At 34.6% G+C, this 24,443-nt stretch overlaps 2 protein-coding genes across 2 annotated transcripts; both read left to right on the forward strand.

Annotated features, from left to right (window-relative positions):
- Positions 1-5,126: 5,126 nt before the first annotated feature.
- Positions 5,127-11,305, forward strand: LOC126602827 (methyl jasmonate esterase 1-like). The gene is made up of 4 exons (XM_050269677.1): positions 5,127-5,290; positions 8,867-8,962; positions 9,081-9,207; positions 10,927-11,305. Exons 1-4 carry the CDS (start codon positions 5,127-5,129, stop codon positions 11,188-11,190), a joined length of 651 nt encoding a protein of 216 aa, XP_050125634.1. The 3' UTR covers positions 11,191-11,305.
- A 5,560-nt stretch (positions 11,306-16,865) lies between these two features.
- On the forward strand, positions 16,866-18,872 carry LOC126601747 (uncharacterized). The gene is made up of 5 exons (XM_050268510.1): positions 16,866-17,032; positions 17,129-17,181; positions 17,989-18,165; positions 18,270-18,350; positions 18,445-18,872. Exons 1-5 carry the CDS (start codon positions 16,976-16,978, stop codon positions 18,611-18,613), a joined length of 537 nt encoding a protein of 178 aa, XP_050124467.1. The 5' UTR covers positions 16,866-16,975; the 3' UTR covers positions 18,614-18,872.
- The last annotated feature ends 5,571 nt before the right edge of the window (positions 18,873-24,443 follow it).

Here is a 24,443-nt window from a genome sequence, read left to right on the forward strand (position 1 = left end):
ACCTGATCATAATTAACAATTGAACTTATTCAAATCGCATGGTGATATTGCCGAGTATATGCAATGGGAATTTGGATTAAACACGCAGTTCAAGAGAATATTATATAACATTAAACCTAATAGGTTTTAATTATATAACCAGTGGCTCTGATACCAATTGTTAGCCTTATAAGGTTATACAATTAAAACACAATCGAATGAGTCACTGACCTAATTCCAACGACGGCCATGGAAGTCGAACACGAAAATAGGCAGGGCACGGCAACACCAAGATCTTCTATAAACTCCTAGCCGAATACAACTACTCTATGGGAAGCATTATGTTGTGTGTTCTAGGGCTTATAAGGACCGGTGTTTTTATATAGGCTAAAAGTTAGGGTGTCCATCCATAAAGGAAACCTAAACTTACTTTATTAGCCTCCAAGTCAAGTATCATAATCATATTCAATTAAGGATTCCATCAATCCTATTTCCAATATAAGACACCTTATATAGGACTGATATCTTTAAGAGATCAAATCACAATTAACATTATTCTCCAATATTACATTCCTATTACATGTAGTAGACCACTTAAAAGTTGATTTATATGGTATAATTTGTCTGTCTTTGTCATCGTTCATGTTTGGTTGTTTGGTTGTGATTTATTGTTAAAAAAATATTAAAAAATTCAGTTTGTTCTGACATTCTTCCGCGCTGTCCGCGATCTTTGTAGCACGACCCACAGTCTGCTCACCTGCTCGAACCGTTGCAGTCAGGGCATCCAAGTTCGACGAATTGGACCACCGTCCCACCACCTCGCCGGCCCGCACCTGAACCGTACCCAATGTTGCAACCCACACCAATCTGATATGAAGACTAGACCTCAGGAAAGGGAAGTAAAGAAAAAAGGAAGAGAAAAAAAGAAAAAGGAAAAAATAAGAAAAGAAAGAGAAGGAAAAAATAAGGAAAAAGGAAAAGAAATATTTGGTTGTTTGTTTTGAGAGGCCCACACAGGCAGAGAAGTGAAAAATGGTGGACTTTGTTTTAAAGGCCCACACAGTTCGGGTATCTGCCGTTGTTCTTCACAATGATCACTTAAGTGTTTGGATTTGTGACCACTTGAGTAACGTTGTGTACCTGGTAGATCATTTTCTAGAATTAGATCATTTGCTAGAATTGGATCATTTGCTACCAGTTTGTCAAGTCAAGTCAAGGCCAGTCGAGTCAAGTCAAGTCCAGTCCATCTAACGAAGTCAGTCCGTATCTGCTTGTTTGTAAACTCATGTCATGTACCATCATCATTTTGACAGGGGGTGTTGAAAAATATTATTTTGATGATTATTTGAGTTTGCTTGTTTGTTTAATATATGGGCTTAGCTCATCCGAACTAAGGTTTTTAGGTTTTGCTCTCTATAAATATAGCTTATAGTTTAGTATGAATAAAATTAGTCACGATGTAGTCTCTTGTGGTTTTGTAGCCATTTTCGACATTCTCGTTTGTTTCATAATATTCTTCTTAGTTTGTAGTCTTGTTTATCACACTTTGATATTCAACTAATACATGTCAGTCATAGGAGTTGAAAGGAGCTCTTTGGCTTGCTTTCACTAATGATTTCATTTCATTGTAGAAACTGTAAATGGATTTTCTTAATTTTCTCTTCCACCCTCTTGAATCAACATCATCAAATTTAATTTCTGATAGTCACTAGAATTCAGTTGTTTTATATGTGGTACCAGCGGGGTTGAATCAAACGAAACTTTGCTTTTTCGCTAACAAAAGTTACATAATCGCATACAACAATTTTTCTTGGTAGTGAATTCAAAATTATTCATAAGCTTATGAAATTTCCATACTTTTATCCAGTAGGCTTTGGATTTTAGGTTTATGTTGTTTTTAATTTTGAGGGTATTTAAGTCTATTCACCTGTAGTTTTGGCTATGTTTGAAATATTTTATAAAAACTGACATTTAGAAATTGAAGCCTTAATTTTGGCTGTTAAAGAGTTTTTTTTATTTTTTTATTATTATTTTTTTAACAAACGATAATATCTATACTAAGGAGGAGGTGGTGGATTTAACATCGCAATGAGCTAGTAATAACGTTATTTAAATTTACTTTTGACGAAATTCGAATCTAATACCTCTAACTTACAAGTGAAGAAAAATATCATGCTGCTTAAAAGTTAAAAAGGGGGTTAAAACATGACCTAAAACCCCTAAATTGTTGTATGTCGAACTCAATACAAAGTCAACCTCTTTTATCTCCATTTGTCCACGTATATATCAGGCATTCAATGCGTGCTCGTATGTATACAGTAGAGTGCGACACACTTTATTATTTGTTTTTCCCTACAAATAGGCGCACACCCTGAGTCTGGATAGTGTATGGGAGGAGCTCCTCCCTCTTCTCTTCCTCTTCTCTTCCTCATCCTCCCATTTCGAGTAAGTCTTTTTGTTTTACTGGTTTACTCAATTTTTGTGTTATTCAAGTAATTAATTCAGTTTAGGTTTTTTTTTGTAAGATTGTACATTTCAAAATAGTAGGATCAATGATTTTTCACTTTTCACTTTTTACTCTAATTATCTAGTTGGATATCATGTTTATTTGGTTAAACAATTCTTTCTTTATTCTTTCTACCCACTTATGTATTTGTATTTAAGAATGGGGTAGGTTGTGTGGTTTTTCATGTTCTTACATGTGGTGCATATGTGTAACAATGTAGTAATTTTACATTATTTATCGGAAATGAATTGTTATTAGCACTTCAAATATAGAAAGTTTGGAGTGTAGAATGAGATTTTTTGAGTGCTAATGACAATTCCCTTATCGAAATTCAAATATTTTTAAGTTAAAATGTTCATAAAAATAAATTAGGATAATTCACATCAATTTTATATTTAAAAAGTTACCCAAAAAAATAGTAGGCTAAATGCATTCTTTAATAATTTCAAGCTAAACTTTTAATCTAAAACCATTGGAGTAGAAAAACGTTTCTAGGTTAGAACTTTTGTGGGCTAAAAGCTAAAAATTAAAGTTCTAACCCCAACCATTGGAGTTAGCCTTAAGATCAGCAATTTGCTACCTCTTATGTTAACTTAATATATATATATTTGTCTCAAACTTCTCACTTATAAATGAAAATAAATACTTTAATTATTAAAACAATTAATTTTCTTAAATTGATATATATATATATATATATATATATATATTTTTTTTTTTTTTTTTGACAAGAGAAAGTATTAGTAGATTAAATTGTTAGTTGTTAGAAAAAAAAAGAAATCAGTGCAGATTCAAACCACCCAGATTGCTTTCCGCCATGCGATAAAACACCACTTTCTCAATTTTAGCTGTACTAGTTTTTGATGGTGCTGTTTACAATAAGGTAAAGTTAAATTAATTAAAACAAAGTTAACAGAACAAAAAATTTAGCATCTAATCAAATTATTACATAAAACTATATAAGCCCCAAATTTTAAGTTTTTACAATGACTCTCTCATTTGAGACGATATTTCTATAAAGACCCAAATATTTCATTGAATTCTATAAAGACCCAAATATTTCATTGTATCTCCCTACGAGTCCTTGAAGATAATGGTCGAGAACTAAAATAGTCTCCTCTTGTAGATGCTCTTCGAAGTCAATATTTTCGTAAGGAAATTGTTGTAAACCAAATTATATATAGAGTGGGCGAGAGAGAGAAGATATTTTTTTTTGCCTTATTTTTATTTTCTGGTAGGGAGAGAAAGGCTCAGATGTATGAGAATTGTATGTTCATCTTTTGGTCTTATTTTTATTTATACTAGCATATGGGCACACACAAAGTGTGAGAAATTTTTTTATTTTTGTTTTTGAAATAGAAGGAGAGAGGAAGAGAGTGAGAGAATGTGGGAGTAGGAAGTTTATTTTTTTATTTTTTTATTTTTTTAATTAGAAATATGTTAGGATTACATGTAGGTGAGGCTTTGAAAAAAAAAAGAGCAAAATTTAGTTTTGTGAAATTACATTTTTGCCCCAAATTTCTTATTCATGTTCTGTTTTAATTAGAAGGTTAAAATGGTAATTTCATATGATTTTGGTTGATAATGAGTGTTTTATTAATTAGTAGAGATTAACTACGATGAGCTTTTTTGCCTTTCAAGTAATATAAAAATCTATGATAATTTGAACTCCAAATTCTCTTAAGACTCTGCTTTAAGTTTACAAAATTACATTCTTAATTAATTAAGGAGGATATGGTCGTTAGATGGCCTTTGTTTATAATAGATTTATGCTTTTTTCATGATAATGATTTTAACTTAATTTTGATCTTATAAATTTCCAACGAAAAAAAACTGGAAATACTTGGGTCCAATTACATTTATTTTATTTTATTTCATTTTCTTTTAAAATTTCATTGCACGCTATTGGAGTCTATAAATATATATACCCTTGCTCTCCACGCACATTGACTAATATGCACCGACGACAATAGGTGATCCTATATTTCCTGTCAAACTTGTAAAACTATAAAATAATAAAACAAACGCTTTAATCTTTTAATTTGCTGTGTATTTTATTGCAAGATGGGAGTTATAATGGAAAACAAGAAAGAGACTGCGTTGATTAGTTAAGTATTAATTAGTTGATTAAATTGTTAGTTGTTAAAAGAAACAGATAAAAAAAATCAAACTAGCACTAGAATGCATAAGTATTAATTAGTTGATTAAATTGTTAGTTGTTAAAAGAAACTGATAAAAAAAATCAAACTAGCTCTAGAATGCATAGGCATTAAGCTTTTTTGATAGACTTGTTTTTGAACCTCATACAAAAAAATACACATGGTATAAAGTTGAAATGCTTCACCGCTAACTAGTTTTATTTTATTTTTTATTTTTGTCAAAAAGCAGTAACTAGGTGAGGCCTACGAATTGAAAGATGAAATGTATTAGAGTGAAGGATTTGGTTCCTTTCATTTTATTTCTTTGCTTAGCAACAATCTGCACCCCAACTCGAATTCCACCCAACCAAAACCAACCGAGCCAAAGGTCAGATTGCAAAAGGCACTTTGTGCTAGTTCACGGAGCTGGTGTTGGAGCATGGTGTTGGTATACATTGGCAACACTACTGAACTCTACAGGGCACAATGTTACAACTCTAGACATGGCAGCATCTGGGATAAATCCTAAGCAAGTACAACAAGTCAATTCATTCTCAGACTACGTTGAGCCCTTGATTGAATTCATGGAGTCTCTCCCACCGAAGGAGAGGGTTATTCTGGTCAGCCATAGCTTTGGCGGGGCTTCCATATCTATTGCCATGGAGAGGTTCCCTCAGAAAATTTATGTTGCTGTATTTGTCACCTCTTCGATGCTTGATCCTGATCTCAATTATTCGACAGTATAATTTATTTTTTCAGCAGTTATGTTCGATAAGGTTGAACCCTTGTTAATATTCACTAATCATATCCTTATTTCTTTTGTCAGAATTCCCTAATTACATCTTTGAAAATAATAATAATATATAGGTTGCGAGTAAATTGAACTTTATGGATTCTATATTTAGAAAAGACAACGGGACAGAACACCCTCAAATCTCGGTACTTTTTGGGCCTAAGTTTGTGTCATCGATGTTTTACCAACTTGCCACCAGAAGTAAGTCTTAGCTAGTGGAGGGTTTGGGCACAGGGATAAATTTTACATTTTCTATTATGATACACAGATGATAAATTATTTCAAACTTATATGTTCTATAGCCATGAGGATAATACTTGCCTCCCCATTTGGGAATGCACGTTTCCCATTTATGAATAACGCACCTTGATTGAACAAAATCAACAATTAGAATCATTTAATCTACTGGTCTTTATTTGAAGATCATTCCTATAAAAATCATTCGAATTGGAAATCATTTTATCATTCAAACGTACAAATAAATGGACTGTTCATCATGAATATATCACTTGATACCGAACCGTCAATTTATTTTATACGTTTGAATGACTAAATGATCTCCGATTGAAATAATTATTTGCACGGATGACCTTCAAATGAAGATTAAGATTAAAAAAATTAAACAATTTTAATTATGAGATTTGTACGATCAAGATATGTTATTCGCAAATAGGAAAATACCTCATCCCCGCAAGTATTATCCCATGCATGCATTTTTAAACAATGCCTACCCTTTTCTGGTTCACAATTTCAAGTACACACATAAAAAGTGGGTTAACACGTGACCTAAAACCCCTAATTTGTTGATTTTGGTGGCAGATCGACTTGCAGCTCAATAAAAAGTCAACCTTTATCTCCCTTTGTTCACGTATCAGGCATTCAATGCGTGCTCATATTTATACGGTAAAGCGCCACTTTATTATTTGTGGTTTTTTTTTTTTTTTTTTGGGTAAACCACTTTATTATTTGTTTTTTGCCTATAAATAGGCACACACCCTGGATAGTCTATGGAAGGAGCTCTCCCTCTTCTCTTCCTCTTCCTCATCCTCCCATTTCAAGTAAGTCTCTTTGTTTCACTGGTTTTACTCCTTTTTTGTTTTATTCAAGTAATTAATTCAGTTTAGTTGTTTTGTAAGATCGTACATATCAAAAGAGTAAGATCCATGATTTTTCATTTTTCACTTTTTACGCTAATTATTCAGTTGGATATCATGTTTCTTTCATCTAGCAATTCTTTTTTTTTCTTTCTACCCACCTATGTATTTGTGTTTAAGAATGAGGTAGGTTGTGTGGTTTTCATGTTCTTTCATGTGATGCATATGTGTAAGAATGAGATAGGTTTAGTAATTTTTCATTATTTATTGGAATTTAAATATTTTTAAGTTAAAATATTCATAAAATAAATTAGGATGATTCACATCAATTTTATTTTTAAAAAGTTACCCAAAAAAATAGTAGGAAAAAAATAGCTTTTTTGTTAGAACCTAAATTTTGTGAGCTAAAAACTAAAAATTAAAGTTCTAACCCCAACCATTGAAGTTAGTCTTAGGGTCAGCAATTTGCTACCTCTTCTATTAAAAAAATAAAAAATAAAAAAACTTTATTCGTTTTTGTCTCTGACTTTTTACTTATAAATGAAAATGAATATCTCTAGACTTTAATAAGAGTTTAAATTTTTTGTTAAAATGTTCACAAAATAAATCAAAGTCTTGGTTATTAAAACAATTAATTTTCTTAAATTGATATATATATGTATATATTGACAAACGAAAGTGTTAGTAGATTAAGTTGTTAGTTGTTAGAAGGGAAGGGGATCGGTGGGGGTTGAACCCACTCATAATACATCGCCATAATTGCTTTCCGCCACTACAATAAAACACCATTTTCTCAATTTCAGTTGTACTAGTTTCTTATGGTGAACCACAAACACAATTGACAATAAGGTAAAGTTAGATTGATTAAAACAAAGTTAACAGAGCAAAAAAGTTAGCATCTAATCAAATTATTACATAAAACTATATAAGCCCCAAGTTTAACTTTTTACAATGACTCTCTCATTTGAGACAATATTTCTATAAAGACCCAAATATTATTGAATTCTATAAAGACCCAAATATTTCATTGTATCCCCCTACGAGTCCTTGAAGATAATGGTCGAGAACTAAAATAATCTCCTCTTATAGATGCTCTTCGAAGTCAATATTTTCATAAGGAAATTGTTGTAAACCAAATTATAAAGTGGGTGAGAGAGAGAGAAGAGACGACAGATGTAGGGAGAGAAAGGTTCAGATGTATGAGAATTATATGTTTATCTTCTGGTCTTATGTTCATCTCGTTTTAGCGTAAAAATATCGATGTACTAAAAAAAAAACCTACAATAATTTGATCTCCTAACTCTCTTAAGATCTTGCTTTAAGTTACAAAATTACATTCTTAATTAATTAAGAAGGATATGGTCGTTAGATGACCTTTGTTTATAATAGATTTATGCTTTTTTCATGATAATTATTTTAACTTAATTTTGATCTTGTAAGTTTCCAACCGAAAAAAAAAATGGAAATACTTGGGTCCAATTGCATTTATTTTATTTTATTTCATTTTCTTTTAAAATTTCATTGCACGCTATTGGAGTCTATTGAGAGATATCCCCTCGCTCTCCTCACACGTTGACTAATATGCACCGACGACAATAGGTGATCATATATTTCCGGTCAAACTTGTAAAACTATAAAATAACAAAACAAACGCTTTAATCTTTTAATTTGCTGTGTATTTTATTGCAAGATGGGAGTTATAATAGAAAACAAGAAAGAGACTGTGTTGATTAATGTTAAGCATTACTTAGTTGATTAAAGTGTTACTTGTTAAGAGAAACAGATTGAAAAAGATCGAACTAGCATATGTGTATAGGCATTAAGCTTTCTTGATAAATTTGTTTTTGAATCTCATACAAAAAAAATACACATGGTATATAGTTGAAATGCTTCAGCGCTAACTAGTTTTATTTTATTTTTTATTTTTGTCAAAAAGCCGTAACTAGGTGAGGCCTACGAATTGAAAGATGAAATGTATTAGAGTGAAGGATTTGGTTCCTTTCATTTTATTTCTTTGCTTAGCAACAATCTGCACCCCAACTCGAATTCCATCCAACCAAAACCAACCGAGCCAAAGGTCAGATTGCAAAAGGCACTTTGTGCTAGTTCACGGAGCTGGTGTTGGAGCATGGTGTTGGTATAAATTGGCAACACTACTGAACTCTACAGGGCACAATGTTACAACTCTAGACATGGCAGCATCTGGGATAAATCCTAAGCAGGTACAACAAGTCAATTCCTTCTCAGACTACGTTGAGCCCTTGATTGAATTCATGGAATCTCTCCCACCGAAGGAGAGGGTTATTCTGGTCGGCCATAGCTTTGGCGGGGCTTCCATATCTATTGCCATGGAGAGGTTCCCTCAGAAAATTTATGTTGCTGTATTTGTCACCGCTTTGATGCCTGGCCCTGATCTTAATTATTCGACAGTAGTTAATGAGGTATATATTTTGTTTTTTCAGCAGTTATGTTCGATAAGATTGAACCCTTGTTAATATTCACTAATCATATCCTTATTTCTTGTGTCCGAATTCACTAATTACATCTTTGAAAATAATAATAATATATAGGTTGAGAGAATTGGACTTTATGGATTCTATATTCGGACAAGACATTGAGGCCGAACACCCGCAAACCTCGGTACTTTTTGGGCCTAAGTTTGTGTCATCGATGTTCTACCAACTCTCGCCCCCAGAAGTAAGTCTTTCTTAGTGGAGGGTTTGGGCACAGGGATAAATTTTATATTTTCTATTATGATACACAGGTGAAAAATTATTTCAAATATATATGTTCTATAGGCATGAGGATAATACTTGCCTCCCCATGAGGGAATGCACCTAAATGAATAACGCATCTTGATCGAACAAAATTAATAAGTAGAATCATTTAATTTATTAGTTTTTATTTGAAGATCAAGTTGAATATCAGAGTGCGCAACGAACAAGACTAACAAATAATAAGAATATTATTAAACAAACTGAGAATGCCGAAACGGCTACAAAACCCTAAGAGACTACATTGTGGCTAACTTGTTCTCTAATGAATAACAAAGCACCCTATTTATAATAGACTAACCCTAATCTCTAACAAAACCTAATTCTAACGGGCTAAGTTCAGAAAACCAAACATTCAAATAAACCAAAATACTAATATTTTCCAACACCCCCCTTCAAACTCATGGCGGTACACGACATGAGTTTGCCAACAAGCAGATGTGGATGCAAGCCTCCAAATTCCAATGTCAGTGCCAATGCCGAAGCCAATACCAATGTCGATGTTGATGTCGATGCCGATGCCAATACCAATGCTGATGCCAACTTCTGAACAAACAAACAAAAAATCTAACCAAATTTTTTCCCCTTTGCCCGCATAGGCCTCAAACAAGCAACCAATATTTTCTTGTTTCTTCCTTTTTTTTTTTACTACCCTTTTTTTCCTTCTTTTTTCATTCCATTCTACTTTTTCCTCTTTTTTCCTTTGCAGCAATACAGACTTGCGGACACTCCTGCAGGCTGCGGCGTTGAAAGGTGCAGAAGCAGAGTCACGGGACAAAAAACGAACGAACAATTTTTTTTCTTCTTGCAAACAATCAATACCAACTAACAATCTGCACACGAACGACAACGGATACAAGCAAACAGATACCAACCCGAAGCAAATTAAATCCCGAAGGATCAAACCTGCTTTGATACCAAATTGAATATCAAAGTGCGCAACGAACAAGACTAACAAATAATAAGAATATTATTAAACAAACTGAGAATGCCGAAACGGCTACAAAACCCTAAGAGACTACATTGTGGCTAACTTGTTCTCTAATGAATAACAAAGCACCCTATTTATAATAAAATAACCCTAATCTCTAACAAAACCTAATTCTAACGGGCTAAGCCCAGAAAACCAAACATTCAAATAAACCAAAATACTAATATTTTCCAACAGATCAATCCTAATTGGAGTCATTTAATCACCCAAACATACAAATAAATAAACTGTTCATTATGAATAAATTACTTGATATTTACACCATCATTTTATTTTATACATTTGAATGACTAAATGATCTCCAATCGAAATAATTATATGGACGGGTGATCTTCAAATGAGGATTAAGATTAAAAAATTAAACGATTCTAATTATGAGATTTGTAGGGTCAAAATATGTTATTCACAAATGGGGAAATACCTCATCCCCGCAAGTATTATCGCAGCCATAATCCCATGCATTCATTTTTAAAACAATGCCTACCCCTTTCCGGTTCCCTTATCATGATATATTTTTAACAAAAAATAGGAATAAAAGATAATTGTGATACAAAAGTTCAAGTACAAACATGGTTATATTTTTCAATTGATTAGCTAATACTTGAACTCCTTTATCTGTTATATTTCTTATTTGGTTGGGTGTATCCACAGGATGTTACACTAGCAATTTCTTTGGTGAGATTTTTTCCGATCATCAATGAGGAAATAAAACTCACCAAAGAGAAATATGGGTCAGTTCGTAGAGTATTTGTCGTGTCCAGGCAAGACAATACAATAAAGGAGGTTCAACAGAGGTGGATGATCGCGAAAAATCCTCCAGATGAAGTGAAAGTGATAAATGGCTCTGATCATATGGTCATGTCTTCCAAACCACTGGAGTTGGCCTTCCACCTCCAAGAGATCGCTCAGAAATAATGACCTAGCTACTTCTAGGAGCATAATTGTATGCTAATGCACAAATGAAACTAATAAATCTCAACTATGTGTTTTTGTTTGATTGAAAATATAATGTTGTATAAGCTTTCATGGAGTTTCTATCTTTTTAAGTCATGAATGATTCACAATAGGGTAAATTATATTTTATCCCTTAGTTTTGGGTGCAAATGAGACCTCATAAAACATCTTTAAAACATTTCACCTAAATCTTAGGGGAAAAGGGTAATTTACCCTTACCAATTTATGTAAACCCTAATTTACCCTTCACAATAGCACTAACAAAAGCGCAAAAGTTGAAGGTAAAAACTTAGTATATCTTTCCACACTATTGAAAATGAATATCACTAGGCGAATAACAAGTTAGTCAAAACTTGTAGTAGTTGATGATGATTGTTTTGATCTCTTCAGATACATATTTCTACAAGTAAATGACTTTTTTTTTCTTTTTTTTTTAATTTTTATACATAATTTATGTAACGTATAGCAATACAAAACTCGTAACGAAAGTAAACCTATCCTAATCCCTAAGAGGAAATAGAATTCAATTGGGAGAGGAGAATTAAACTTTGAGACCTCCTTCAAAGAGAAAATACAACTAGATGAATAGTTAGTTGGTCTAGAATTTAGAGAATTTGGACAATTGTGTTGATCTCAAAGTATATTTAAGGAAATTTTCTTGAAATGTCATATGAATTTGTACACATGTTTCATTTTGTCATATAAACTTAAATTTTAAGCAATTTATCATACCAACTTTCTGAAATTATCAATTTGTCATCTTATCCTAACTCCGTTAAGTTTTCCATCCAAAATAAGTCATGTGCAAGATACATGACTTGTGTTTAGGGTATTCTTGTCATTTTAACACCCGACTTCCTTCTATTAAGTTGCATTGGATCAAAGCAATTCTAGGGTTTCTAAAACCGTAAAAAGGGATTGATATATGATACATGGTCTGAGAGTTCTCGTTCAAAAAGGGAACAATGGCACTTGTGTGTGTTTCGAATTGAAGATGGCTCAAGAATATAGAGTCACCAGAAACCCTCCAATCTATGTTAAAGTTGGATGAAATTATTTATTATGGCTTTGTCTGAGACAATAAGAGATTTTGATTCTTCTACTTGTAGTCCCGTTTTCTATGTTTATTTGCTTTCTTATTTGATGGAATGACTTTTTCTATGAGATTCGAATAGTTTTTCTTCTTCTTTTTTTATTTTTTATAATTTGGTTCTTTGTTTCGTTTGAATGTCTGTGTGTTGATGTTGACTACGTGTTTCATTTTAATGCCTTCATGTGCTTTGTTTAGTGTTTGTTATGTATCGAATGTCCACCACACCCCTACCTCCAATACACCCCGATCCGGAATGTCCACTTGGACTCCGAATGGAGTTGTGTTGGCCAACATTGAGAAGGTGACGAAGCCATAAAGTGAAGTGATGTGGAAAATGTGGGTAAATTTAAACCTAAAAGTGCCTAATTGCAAGATTGTCATGTGAGCGGGATTGAATCAAATTCACACGTGATGTCAAAGTATAAGTAAAGTACAGTATAAGTAGATTGAGAATTAAACCATCGAAGATAGTCGCCAAGATTTGCCAAGAATCCTCGTCGACACGAAAGCTCAGCTACTAAAACATGGAGGGGCGAAAAATAAGGGTGAGTGGACCTAAAAATAAATCTTTGTAAAACCTTTTTGAAAACGTAATAACCCCTCGCTGTAAAACAAGTATAGTTTACAAAACACAGCATACTACGTATAAAATGATAATACTTACCGTAAACAGTAACATCTCAAAAGTGCAAAACTTCACAATATTTCATAAATAAACCATAGTGTATGACAACCACAATAACTAACATAAAAGAATATCAACACGGGTGCTCATCGACATATGCTGACACCGAGTTCATGCAGAGGTATTCTGACTTGAACAGGACTAGGTGTAATAATGATTTACGCTCTAGTACTACAATCATGTGAAGACTGCGCGCTATGCGCGTCACGTACGAGTCCTAATTGCCTATGGAAAACTAGGACAGGACTGGCACCTACAATGGATCCAAAGTGAGCGTACGGTGCAATGTGAACATACACGTAAAGACTAGCCTAACTGGGGCAAGTACTAACGCCAGTGTAGCACACGATGAGCAGATAACGTAAATATGATCATGCCACAATAATTCAACAATTCTAGTCAATATAATACCATCTATAGCCGTAAATATAATTAAGGCACCCCTCATAGTCCGCTTATCTATGCATCCCGTAGGATTACTCATAATTTCCCAACAATACGACATTTCTTTATAACCGTTAATTTAATTATGGCAATCATGTATAAAATTCATTAATAAATATATATGTGGAAACTAACAAATATATATACTATATAAAAGACAAAACCCACTAACAGAGGCTTGCGAGGTCGTAGTCGTTCAAACGAGTAAATACGGATCGCCTATGCTAATTGTACCTAAGCATAATAGAGACCCATTAGTAAAACTTAATTAAAACATTTGAATTTGGAGAAACGAACAGCGGATTCGGAATTAGTGCGTCGAAATACTCTAAGAAAGGTCTCGAGCAATTTTCGTAAAAAGTCAACGAAAAGTTAACGGTCAATCATAAAAAGTCAATTGAGACGCCGAGTCTGTCAACTACGTTAAAACTTTGGAATTTCACTAAATAAATGACAAAAACGGACTCCAGACATAGAAATTAGCCTATGAGGGTTTCCGAGAAAATTTCGAAAATGTCAACACAAGGAATATTCTAAGAATATTTCAGGAATATTCCGAATCCACATTAGAATTGGGCAGGGCCGGATCCTAGGTTTGAATCCGGATCTGGTGTTTTATTTTTATTTTTTTGTTCTCGGGTCGGGTTGACCCGTTGGGCTAGCGGGTTGGTTGGACCCAATGAAGGAGAAAGCCGGAAACTGAGAATTTTGGCCGGGAAACTTCCCCGGCTCTGTTTAGCTTCAAAACTCAACTAAAACTAGCATACAATATATGAAATTGAAGCTTAAAAGGAGATGAAGAGAAATATACCAGCACGAGGTCTTGTCGTGGCCGAAAAATAGCTCAAAAGTCGTCGGGTTTCTCGCCTAAAACTAGGGAAGTTCTTCCCCGATGTGGTTCTGCGTTCACACATCACTAAAATCCTTAAAAGACACTGGAAACATATAGTAAAACACGATCCACGAAGATTTTGGTGGTTTTCAAAACTTACCAACGTCGAAGACGCCGTGAACTCGTTGGATTCTCCTCGGCGTTCATGTGTAGCGAGCATAGAGAGAGAACTTCGAGCGTTTAGGATCATTAGGAAAAATGGAAGTGTGAGGCGCGGTGGTGGGGTTCGTAGAGCGCCGACAGTGTGCGATGGTGTTGGTGCACACGGAGGAGAGATAGGGGACGAGAAAGTAGAGTGAGGGTGAGCAGGTCTGAGAGGGTAAGTGTCAAGAGAGAGATAGATGAGTGTGGAAAAAGGGACACTTGGCAAGAGAGAAGTGCAGAGTTTGGTTAGGTGTGGGCCACACAGGCCAGAAAAGATTAAAATAATTAAAATATCCCAATAGAAAAATATTAAAACAATAATATATTAATATAATAATTAAAAGAATATATATAAGATATAAAATAGTAATTTTTTTACAAAAGTATTTTCGGATTCGTAGTTCCGTAGAATCTTCATCGTAGTTTCGAATTCGATTCCACTTGGCCTACGCACTCATACTGTCGAGTACTTCGAGAATACGGTAAAATAGTAGCTCTTACACGTCTGAAATGACGATCAACAAAAGTCAACAATCTCGCCTATAGGGACATTTTCTTCAATTCACTCTTTTCAAATTAATAAAATCATAAAATTAGGGATGGATTGTCACAATAAGTCGCACTTGAGCACTCTGCATCCCAAAATTTAAAGCACTGAAACCTATTTTCATGTCCATGCACTTTTTATTGATGGTTACTTTGTATCTAAGTAGAGAATGTTTATTTGATTTGTCATTTTACCCATTGCTTAAACTTTGATCATTTATCTTGTACACATAAATCTGAGTTATTTACAATGGAAATTCACCATGGAGGTCACTTTATAGGAGCATGTAATGGGACAATGACTTATGTTGGTGGCCATGTTGCCTGGTTTTACAATATGAACCATGATCTAATGTCCAGGTGGGATATTGAGGATTCTGCGAAGAAGCTAGGGTATACTAAGACTGCTAAGTATTATTACACATTGCCAAACTTGTTTGACAAATGAAATTGGGGAAATCAATCTCATAGGCCTATGAAGAAGCTGGGAGGGGGACAAACTTGTTTGACAAATGAAATTGGCCATAACTCACCCACTATTGAAAGTGGGCAAACACAAGCAATGGTGTGCTCATTGAAAACTTTGGTATTTTAATTTTTAGTCTTGTATTCATAGGCAAATGTATGTGTAACTCTTTTATTGATCATTTTGTAGCATGCCACTGGAGGAAATATGGGCAGTGAAACTTCACCAAATCAGGGACAAGAATAATTTGCATCTAATATAACCCATGCCATTTGTTAAATTTTCAGTTTTTTATTTTTTTTATTTTTTTGGGTTCTATTGTTTGTAGGTTTCTAAAAGGGTTAGAGTGAAACAAAATGCAATCAGTGCATAATTCAAGAAAGCCACCTGAAAACCGTAGAATTTGAAGGAAATCATTTGAAAATTTAGACTTTTTGTTAATTCCAATTTTTTTTAAATTTTTTTTTATTTAATGAAAACAATGTTATGAACTTTAAGCAATCTTTCCTCAATATTTGGTGTTTTAAATTTGAACATAATCAAGCAATGGAACAATATTTTTGATTTGGTAGCAGTGAAATTATCATGCATTGCATTCTCGTATGGTTGCTCAAAATATGCTGAGATACACAAATGAGTGTGTTCAGTTAGTATGTCATGAAATCGAATTTTATACAGCCTTTGTAATATGAGAAACGGCTTGAGGATTGGTGCCAGAAATAGAGTTGTAGATGCATATATACTATTGCATGAACACAACGATCCACTTGAATACCAGTGAACACAAAATTTGAAGGTTTTACTAAAGAAAAGTAAAGAACTTGTAAAAAGATCTTAAAATGACATAAATAACCTTGAACACAAGTCACATAACTTGTTTTGGATGTAAAATTTAATGAAGTTAGGGTGAGATGACAAATTGGTTAAAATTTTAGTTTATATGACAAATTGAAAAATGTGTACAAGTTCATATGATATTTCAAAAAAAAAATTCCTATATTTAATGGGAGATGCAAAATGTCTTGAAATGTGTATTTTACATTTTTGGTTGGTCAGAAAACTTTTCAATGGAGAAATGTAAAATATCTTGATCGGAAAATGTAAATAAAAACCTAAATTTACAACTTCTTTACATCCGTCGACGGTGGATCCCACCAATCAAAGATTAAAAATTAAAAAGGATCTCAAACTCACATCTCTCCTGTTACATCTCTTGAAAATAAAATGAGATACAAATATAATGGGCACCCCCTTTGTTATCACCAAGGATTTATGGGGCACTGTTACCGTTTAGCCCATAACGCCAAGCCCAAGGCCCAATATTAACTCAAATTGGATTTCTTCTTTATTTTGGATCACCAACAGGTCTTCCATGACCCGATAATTTCAGAGTTAGCATCGTCCCCTTCCGTTCTTGGAGTAGGTTAAAAGCCTTAAACCATAACCCAAGGCGCCACAAAAACGGATTGGAATCCGATGTCGAACGGAGAAGATTACGACTCGGACACGCCGGAGGAGCTCACGGCCGAGCAGGTAATCCAAGTCTCTGAAGAGAATTCAAAGTTCAATAATTTTTTTTTTCCGACTGTAAAGTTCTGAACTTTGTTCGGACGTTGTTGATGGTTACAGGGAGTTCAACAAGACCAAGAACTTAGCAAGCTCCAGAAAGAGCATAGTTCCAGGTGGGTTTTACTTGTTTACCTTGTTCTCTTTTGCTAAACAATGTTTAATGTTTTTATTTTTTAAAGTTTCGGTTTGTTGCTTTGTAAATGTTGGAAATTGAATTCATTGATTGAGATGGGCTGGGCTGAGTTCTTATGAAAATGCTGATTTGAGCTGCGTGGCTCAATTTTAAGAAACTAAAAGCCGAAAATTTCAGGAAACTCAGAATTCTGTTTAGGATTCTTTGTATGAGAGGGGATCGGAGAATCGGTTCGTCTAATTTTGTTTGATTTTTTATTCGCTTTGGTTGATTACGATGTGAAATTATGTTTCTTTTTCTTATTCTTCGTGGTAAAGTGGTATGCCTGAAATCGTGTTCGTGAAGGGAATAGATAAACGAATTTATGGGATCACATTGAAGTTGTGTGGTTGAATCCATATCTGATAGTTTTCTTGTATAAGAAGTTAAAATGGTTGCTTCGTTGCATTATCACATGATTACTGTGTTTATATGTGATCAGCTGTGATTGACTGGAAGTAACATTGTGGAATCTGTTTGCGTTGTTCGGGAATTGGTGCCAGCCTGAAAATGTTCTAACATATATGTCAGAGTAGACAAGTTTTATGCCCGTATATTGTTGACATGAGTTCCTAAAGTTCGTTTAAGAAGTATTACTCGATTATGGATTTTCTTCCTTTTCTCTTTTTTTTTTGGGGTGAAGCACCAATTTGTGAAAAAACTTGGTGGTGTAGATGATGGTATCTACATTTTGCATATACTTGCCTCACAAATAAATTTTAAAGGGAAAAGATATTACTTTATATAGGGTGGTTCGTGAAGCAAAAGAACGTCGTAGACAATGGGCCCAAAAGAAAACACAAAAGCCATTTGCTGAAGTTGAAAGTGTTCAAGATACCTCTGAACCTAAAGCAAACCAAGAATCTTTGGGTAATGGAGGGATGCTTCCAAGCAACATTGTTGAGCTGCTTGCATCTCGTGAGAAGTATGAGCCCTCTCTCTTTCTCTCTCTCTTCTCTCTTCTCTTTGTGTGTGGATGCTGATCTTTAGTTATGAGATTGTAATCGAATGGCCACATTCCATGTGCAGGCAAAAGTTCCTCTCCGACTCTGAGGATGAGAAGACCGACTCAAAGTCCACTAAGAAAAAGAAAAAACTAAAATGCTCAGGGTGAGTGTCCTCTTCTATACAGCGAAAGATACATGTAATGCCAATCCGTTACGAATCAATGTGATCTCTAACAAGCGAAAATTGTGAATTGCAGGGTGGATGCTATTTTATTGAAGGAGACACCTGCCCCTCAATGCTTACAGAATTCCTTAGCGTTCTTGGAGAAAAGGAGAATGCAGGTACCTAGATCATCTGCAGTGTTGAACAACTCCGACCAAACATTACGCCTCCTCTCTTCGTCAGGCCTGTTAAGTAGACAGTGACGAACTAAAATGTCAGCATTTTTCACCCTTGATGTATCCTATTATATTGTATGATGCTACGCTGCCATACATCGTACTTGGCTCCCCGAGGAGGACTTGCCTACGAATGATGAACAAATGGGGAGGGATCTGTCCCGTGGCTTTTGACCGTTGAACTTATAGATTCTGCAGTTGTGTTGTAACACACATTGTTCTTCATCATATTTAACTGTATTTTTCTTACAATTTTGTTATATCGATAAAAGAATGAGTTTTTCGATCTCTTGTGCCCTGGTCCTTCTTTTATCTTTTGAAAAGCTTGTCCATTAATTTCAGAATATCGATAGAAGTATGAAGTTCGAATCACATCACCATTCTTAAAAAAACGTAGTTTGAGCACTATTTTTTTGACTTTATGATCATACAAGCCTTTTCGTTTTTCCTTTTAGCATTGGGAGAAGTTACTAGCATTCTACAAAGACAAATACAAATAATACTTTCTCAAAAGTTGAACTATTTATGGACAGTTTGTCACTTCATTGTTTTTTGGCATAATATTTTATAATGTTGACATGAAGATTGACATAAAACTCTGAGGTGTTAGAAAGTTTATAGAGAGTTCCACTTCAAGATAGTCCCGTTAACATTTCTCCTAAAAAGGTCATTGTGCATTCACACTCTTAATAAGTGTACCTTTTGTTTTTCTTCGAACAAACAATATTATCTATACTACAGAAGATGAGGGTGGGCTGACCACACAATGGGCTAACAACAATGTGGTTCATATTCACATTTGTCGAGAATCAAACCTAAGACCTCTCACTTACAAGTGAAGAAGAATTCCACTAGACCGTAGTATTGTCACATACTTTTTGTTTTAAATATAATCCAGCCACTAATCCAGCCAACTTCGTTAAACACATATGTCGTTTATTGTATGGGGTGTGCTACACACCCCATTTTACTTTTCACACATTTTTGATAATTTTTGTTCATTAATCTTCTTCAATTCATTCGATCCGACAATTCAAAATTAGAAAAAATATTTGAGAAATAAAATGAGATGCGTGTCGTATTATTGTTTCCATTAACTGGTTGCAAAGTGAAAGCATAAAGCTGTTGCCCCATTTACCAAAAATAAATTAAAAAGAAAAGTCTTGTCCCCACTTTTCCTTCATCAGATTAGATCGTTTTGTTTTATGCCCTGGATTTATGCAGAAAGTAAAACCACCATTCAGGTCCCATGGAGTCACTCAGTGATCTGTTTGCTTCCTCAACATCATATCAAAATATGTGTAAAGCTTTGATCAGAGAACTGAAATTTTAAGATGGGTTGAAAGCATGAAATGCTACAAGCCATAGATTATGAGAAAAGCTGCTTAATACAGAACTGCTTCTCATCTAAGGGGAGGAGAAAGAGTCCTCCTGGTGCAGCCATGTTTCATGATGGATGTTAGAAGTAGTAGATTATGAGAAAAGCTGCTTAATACAGAACTGCTTCTCATCTAAGGGGAGGAGAAAGAGTCCTCCTGGTGCAGCCATGTTTCATGATGGATGTTAGAAGTAGGAGTCATAGGGCTAGTAGCTGGTTCTGGAGAGCTGCTGCTTCCCATGAAAGCTTGAAAAGCACTTTTGACCTTGCTCAAGTGCTTATGGTGGCGAATGCGTCTGAGAACAACATCTCTGTCCAGGGAAGCTGCAGCGGGTGATTTCAGGTACACGTGGCTTGTGATGGAGCTCTGTGACTCGGGAGAAACTTCATGGCCATCTTTGATCTTCCCAGAAGTAGCTTCTGAGAAAGGTGACGGTTGTTGCTGTTGAGCTTTGGAAATTATGAAAGCCATTTTCTTTGGGGGAGAGTTAAAAGGGTTTGGTGAAGGATGTAGGAATTGAGAGCTTTCGACTTTTGGTTTCTGGCTTATGGCGCTTGGTTTTATAGGAGAATGTTATTGGTGACTTTTGGAGTTACTTATTAATGCAGTTTTGTTGTTTTGTTCTAGCTAGTAAGTGGTTTTTTGGGTTTCAAGGTTCGCTATGGCCTGTGGTTTTTCTTAAAGCATGTACATTTGATCCAACGGCCAGCAATTCCATTTGATTGATTTTTCTTCTTTTTTTCTTCATTTTTGTATTAGTTTTCAAAAGGTGGAGTATACAGCATTGATCTTCTTACCCCCCCCCCCCAAAACAATAGAAGAAGTATAATTTAAGGGAATTGTTATTAGCACTCTAAAAATCTTATTTTACACTCCAAACTTTCTATATTAGGAAAGAAAAATACACTTATGAGGAGTGTAGAATGAAATTTTTGAAGTGCCAATAACACTTTCCTAATTTAAAGAATATTTAGTTTTGGGAAAATACTCTTTACTATTGGAAGTATAATTTAAAGAAGGTTTAGTTTTTTTTTTTTTTTTTTGCAAGTGGCATTTTACCACAGTGGTGGAAAGATGTTGAGCCCTTACATGAGTACGTGAGTTCAAAACCTATCAATGAATAATCTAACTTCTAATCTATCTATCATTTGACCCCAAAAAAAAAAATTAGTTTTGGGAAAATATATATATATTTACTATTATTGTTTAAAGCAAATATATATATATATTTTTTTAAAAGGGAATCAACTGATGCCTAATGGCGTCGCCAAGGCAGTCCATCATTTCGAGGGTCGGGAAGACTCATAGAAGCATTTCAGCCTCCTTCTGGCTACCATCATGCAATTCACTATCGTTAAGAATCGAACTCAGAACGAGCCATGTGAAATTCGAGCTTCAAATCGTCTTCAACCATTGGGCTTCCTCATGATGGTTTATTGTTTAAAGTGAATTGAGTATCACTTTAGCAACAACCTTATTTATGTGGTATTTTAACTAAGTGACATATATATGGTCTCTTATTAACTTTAAAGTTTGATCCGTAATAGTAATAGATTTAGAGCATTTTTTCTGTCATGTAGAAAGACATGACATCTTAAAAAAAAACTTCACTTTTATTATGTTAACTTTAACACTAGTTGTATTTGAAATTGGTACAAGGTGGATTACCTTACAATAAAAACTTTGAAACCAATTGTACTAACTAGTTAAACATACTAGTCAAGTGAATACAGATTGTTAAGTGCTCACAAGTATATAAACCAAGCAAACTTATAATGCTAAAACAATGCAGTGTGATCTTCAGTTATGTTTTAAACTTAATTCTTGAGTTATGTTTACTTGGTTAACAAAGTGTCAATACTAGCAAACCCTACAATGTTTACCTCTAATGGTTATTTGGCCAAAAAAACTCACCTCTTGGTTAAAAAACCAAGGACTCTCCATTGAGTCCAATCCACTAGTGTAAACAAAGTTCATACAAAGACCACACTAGCTCAATTCCTAAATCCCTATCTACAGAGAAGCTTTACCTTCGTATAACCTTGTCTTACACAAGATGAATTCTTTCGGTCCACGAGATGGCAGCTCCTCCTGAGCTCTTCACCTTGTGGCACCGAGATCAACACGATCAAAGATATGATGTTATAATATGCTTATGAATTAAGAACTCAAACGACCAGTCAGGTTCTCCAATCAAACAGTTAAAGAAGAACCTAAGATGAATCCAAAAAATTGGTCTATGAAGGATATGAAACATAGGTTTAGACCAATAACTTAATACAAAACCATGAATATAATGCAACCCTAATATGCAACGATTGGGTGTTTGTGCATGAGATGGCTTTGTGGCTAGGGTTTCGGTTTGGAAGCTTAGGAGGTAGCTCTAGGCTAAATGCACTATTTTTCTTGAAACGTGAATAACCTAGCCAACTACAAATGAAACTTTGGAACCTCTTTTAATGAAAGAGTTGGATGTTTCAGACAAGAGGAACCAGGGGACACAAGGTGAGAAATCCACGAATGGGAAAGGGTGTCAGATGGCCCATGTGGGCTGTCTTAATTTGCGTGCCTAAATAGTTGGACAACAAAAGGAATTTCTAATTAGACAACTACACTAAACAAAAAAAATCTGAAAAAAAATAAGCTTGATATGCATATGCAAATGTATGGTTCAAACCTTTTGCAGTGAAGAGGGCTAGTGTTTTTGATAGTTCAATCCAGTAGTAATCTCAGATTAGCATTGTACTCTAACTCTAAATTATGAGTATGTGTGGTAACATTTACAAATTTTAGCAAGGGAAGCCAAACAATAAACCTAATACTCTACAATATTTATTAACCTAGTCTATTAGGGTTTAGATTTTAAAACCAACACTTGAAGCTTAGACTTTAAATTTCGAGTCTCAATCCTGTCAATAGTTAAAGTCAGGGAAATGAGTAAAAATGAAATTTTATCCATAAATTGATGACATTACGTGAGTCACAAGTTGATAAATACGTAAACCCAATTGTGGCGAAACTTTATATCACCGATTTACCACCAAACTTAAATTCTCCTTGATCTTTAAAAAAGAAAAAAAATATCTAAAACTCTCCTTTTTGTTTGGGATATTTGTTTCTTGTTGTAAAAATAACATGGAGTTGTTTCTGCGAGGGGAGTCATGGCGGTTGATTTTGTCAACCACCTGAAGAGTGACAAACTGATACACGGTTTCGGATTCTCTCTCCTCATATTTCTTTACACTTCTATTTGAACGCTCAAGATTATGTCATGTCAACATGGTTGAATCCCTCAAGTGTTTAATTATGCCCGTTAAGGCTGCAAAAATGTTGTGAATTGCATATTGGAAATGCTTTGAACGGCTGTGAGAAAGAAGAGGATAGGAGAGCAGAGAAATAGAAGGGCAAAGAATCTGAATCCTACCTGAGATCAGGTTAATGTTGATTCTAATCATGTTGGCACCACATTATTATACTTATCCTTATTCCTTGTAATTTATTTTGAACATTATTTATAGAAAAATTTGAACAAACTTGTTGGAACCCTCATTTGTCCCACATCGGACAGAGGAAGAAGAGAAGAGTACTTTATATAGATTTACCCTACTCTAACTAACACTGAGGCCTTTTGTGATAAAACCCCACACTTGAGGATTGTGCAGGTAGTTAAGTAGGGACAGTATCAGTGTTGTTGGAGTAGGCCCTCGGCCCGTCGACCTGAAAATTCCACATGGTATTAGAGCCAGGAGGTGGGCCCGTACAGCCACATGATTGGGTGGGTCCCCTTTGGCCCCTCGCGATGTCCACGTAGACCAATGATGCCATGTGATTGGGTGGGTTCCCGTTTGGCCCCACACGATGGGTGAGCCCCCACTGGCTCCACGTGGTTGCCAATGTAGATTTCCTCGTGTCACCCATAAAAATGGGGTCTCACGTGCGGGGAAGTGTTGAAACCCTCATTTGTCCCACATCGGACAGAGGGAGAAAAGAAGAGTACTTGATATAGATTTACCCCACTCTAACTAACACTGAGGCATTTTGTGATAAAACCCCACACTTGAGGATTGTGCAGGTAGTTAAGTGGGAACAATATCGGTGTTGTTGAAGTGGGCTTAAAGAAGAGTACTTTATATAGATTTACCTCACTCTAACTAACACTGAGACCTTTTGTGATAAAACCTCACACTTGAGGATTGTGCAAGTAGTTAAGTGGAACAATATCAATGTTGTTAAAGTGGGCCCTCAACCTATCGACTTGAAAAATTCCACAAAACTAAACTCATAACGCACGAAAGTTATTTAAGAAAGGAAAAGAATCAAATCTCAGTCTTGACCTTGAATACTTGAGCTAAGTCTTAAGACCTATAGGCAAGAAGGTCGTTGAAAATTATCTTGGAAAATGAATTTTTTTTTTCTCTTTATACACACTTTTGTTCACTTGTCTCTTAATTTTTTCGTTTAATTTATTTCAATTCAAA

Source organism: Malus sylvestris, chromosome 15 (assembly GCF_916048215.2).
Source record: "Malus sylvestris chromosome 15, drMalSylv7.2, whole genome shotgun sequence".
Lineage (NCBI taxonomy): Eukaryota > Viridiplantae > Streptophyta > Magnoliopsida > Rosales > Rosaceae > Malus > Malus sylvestris.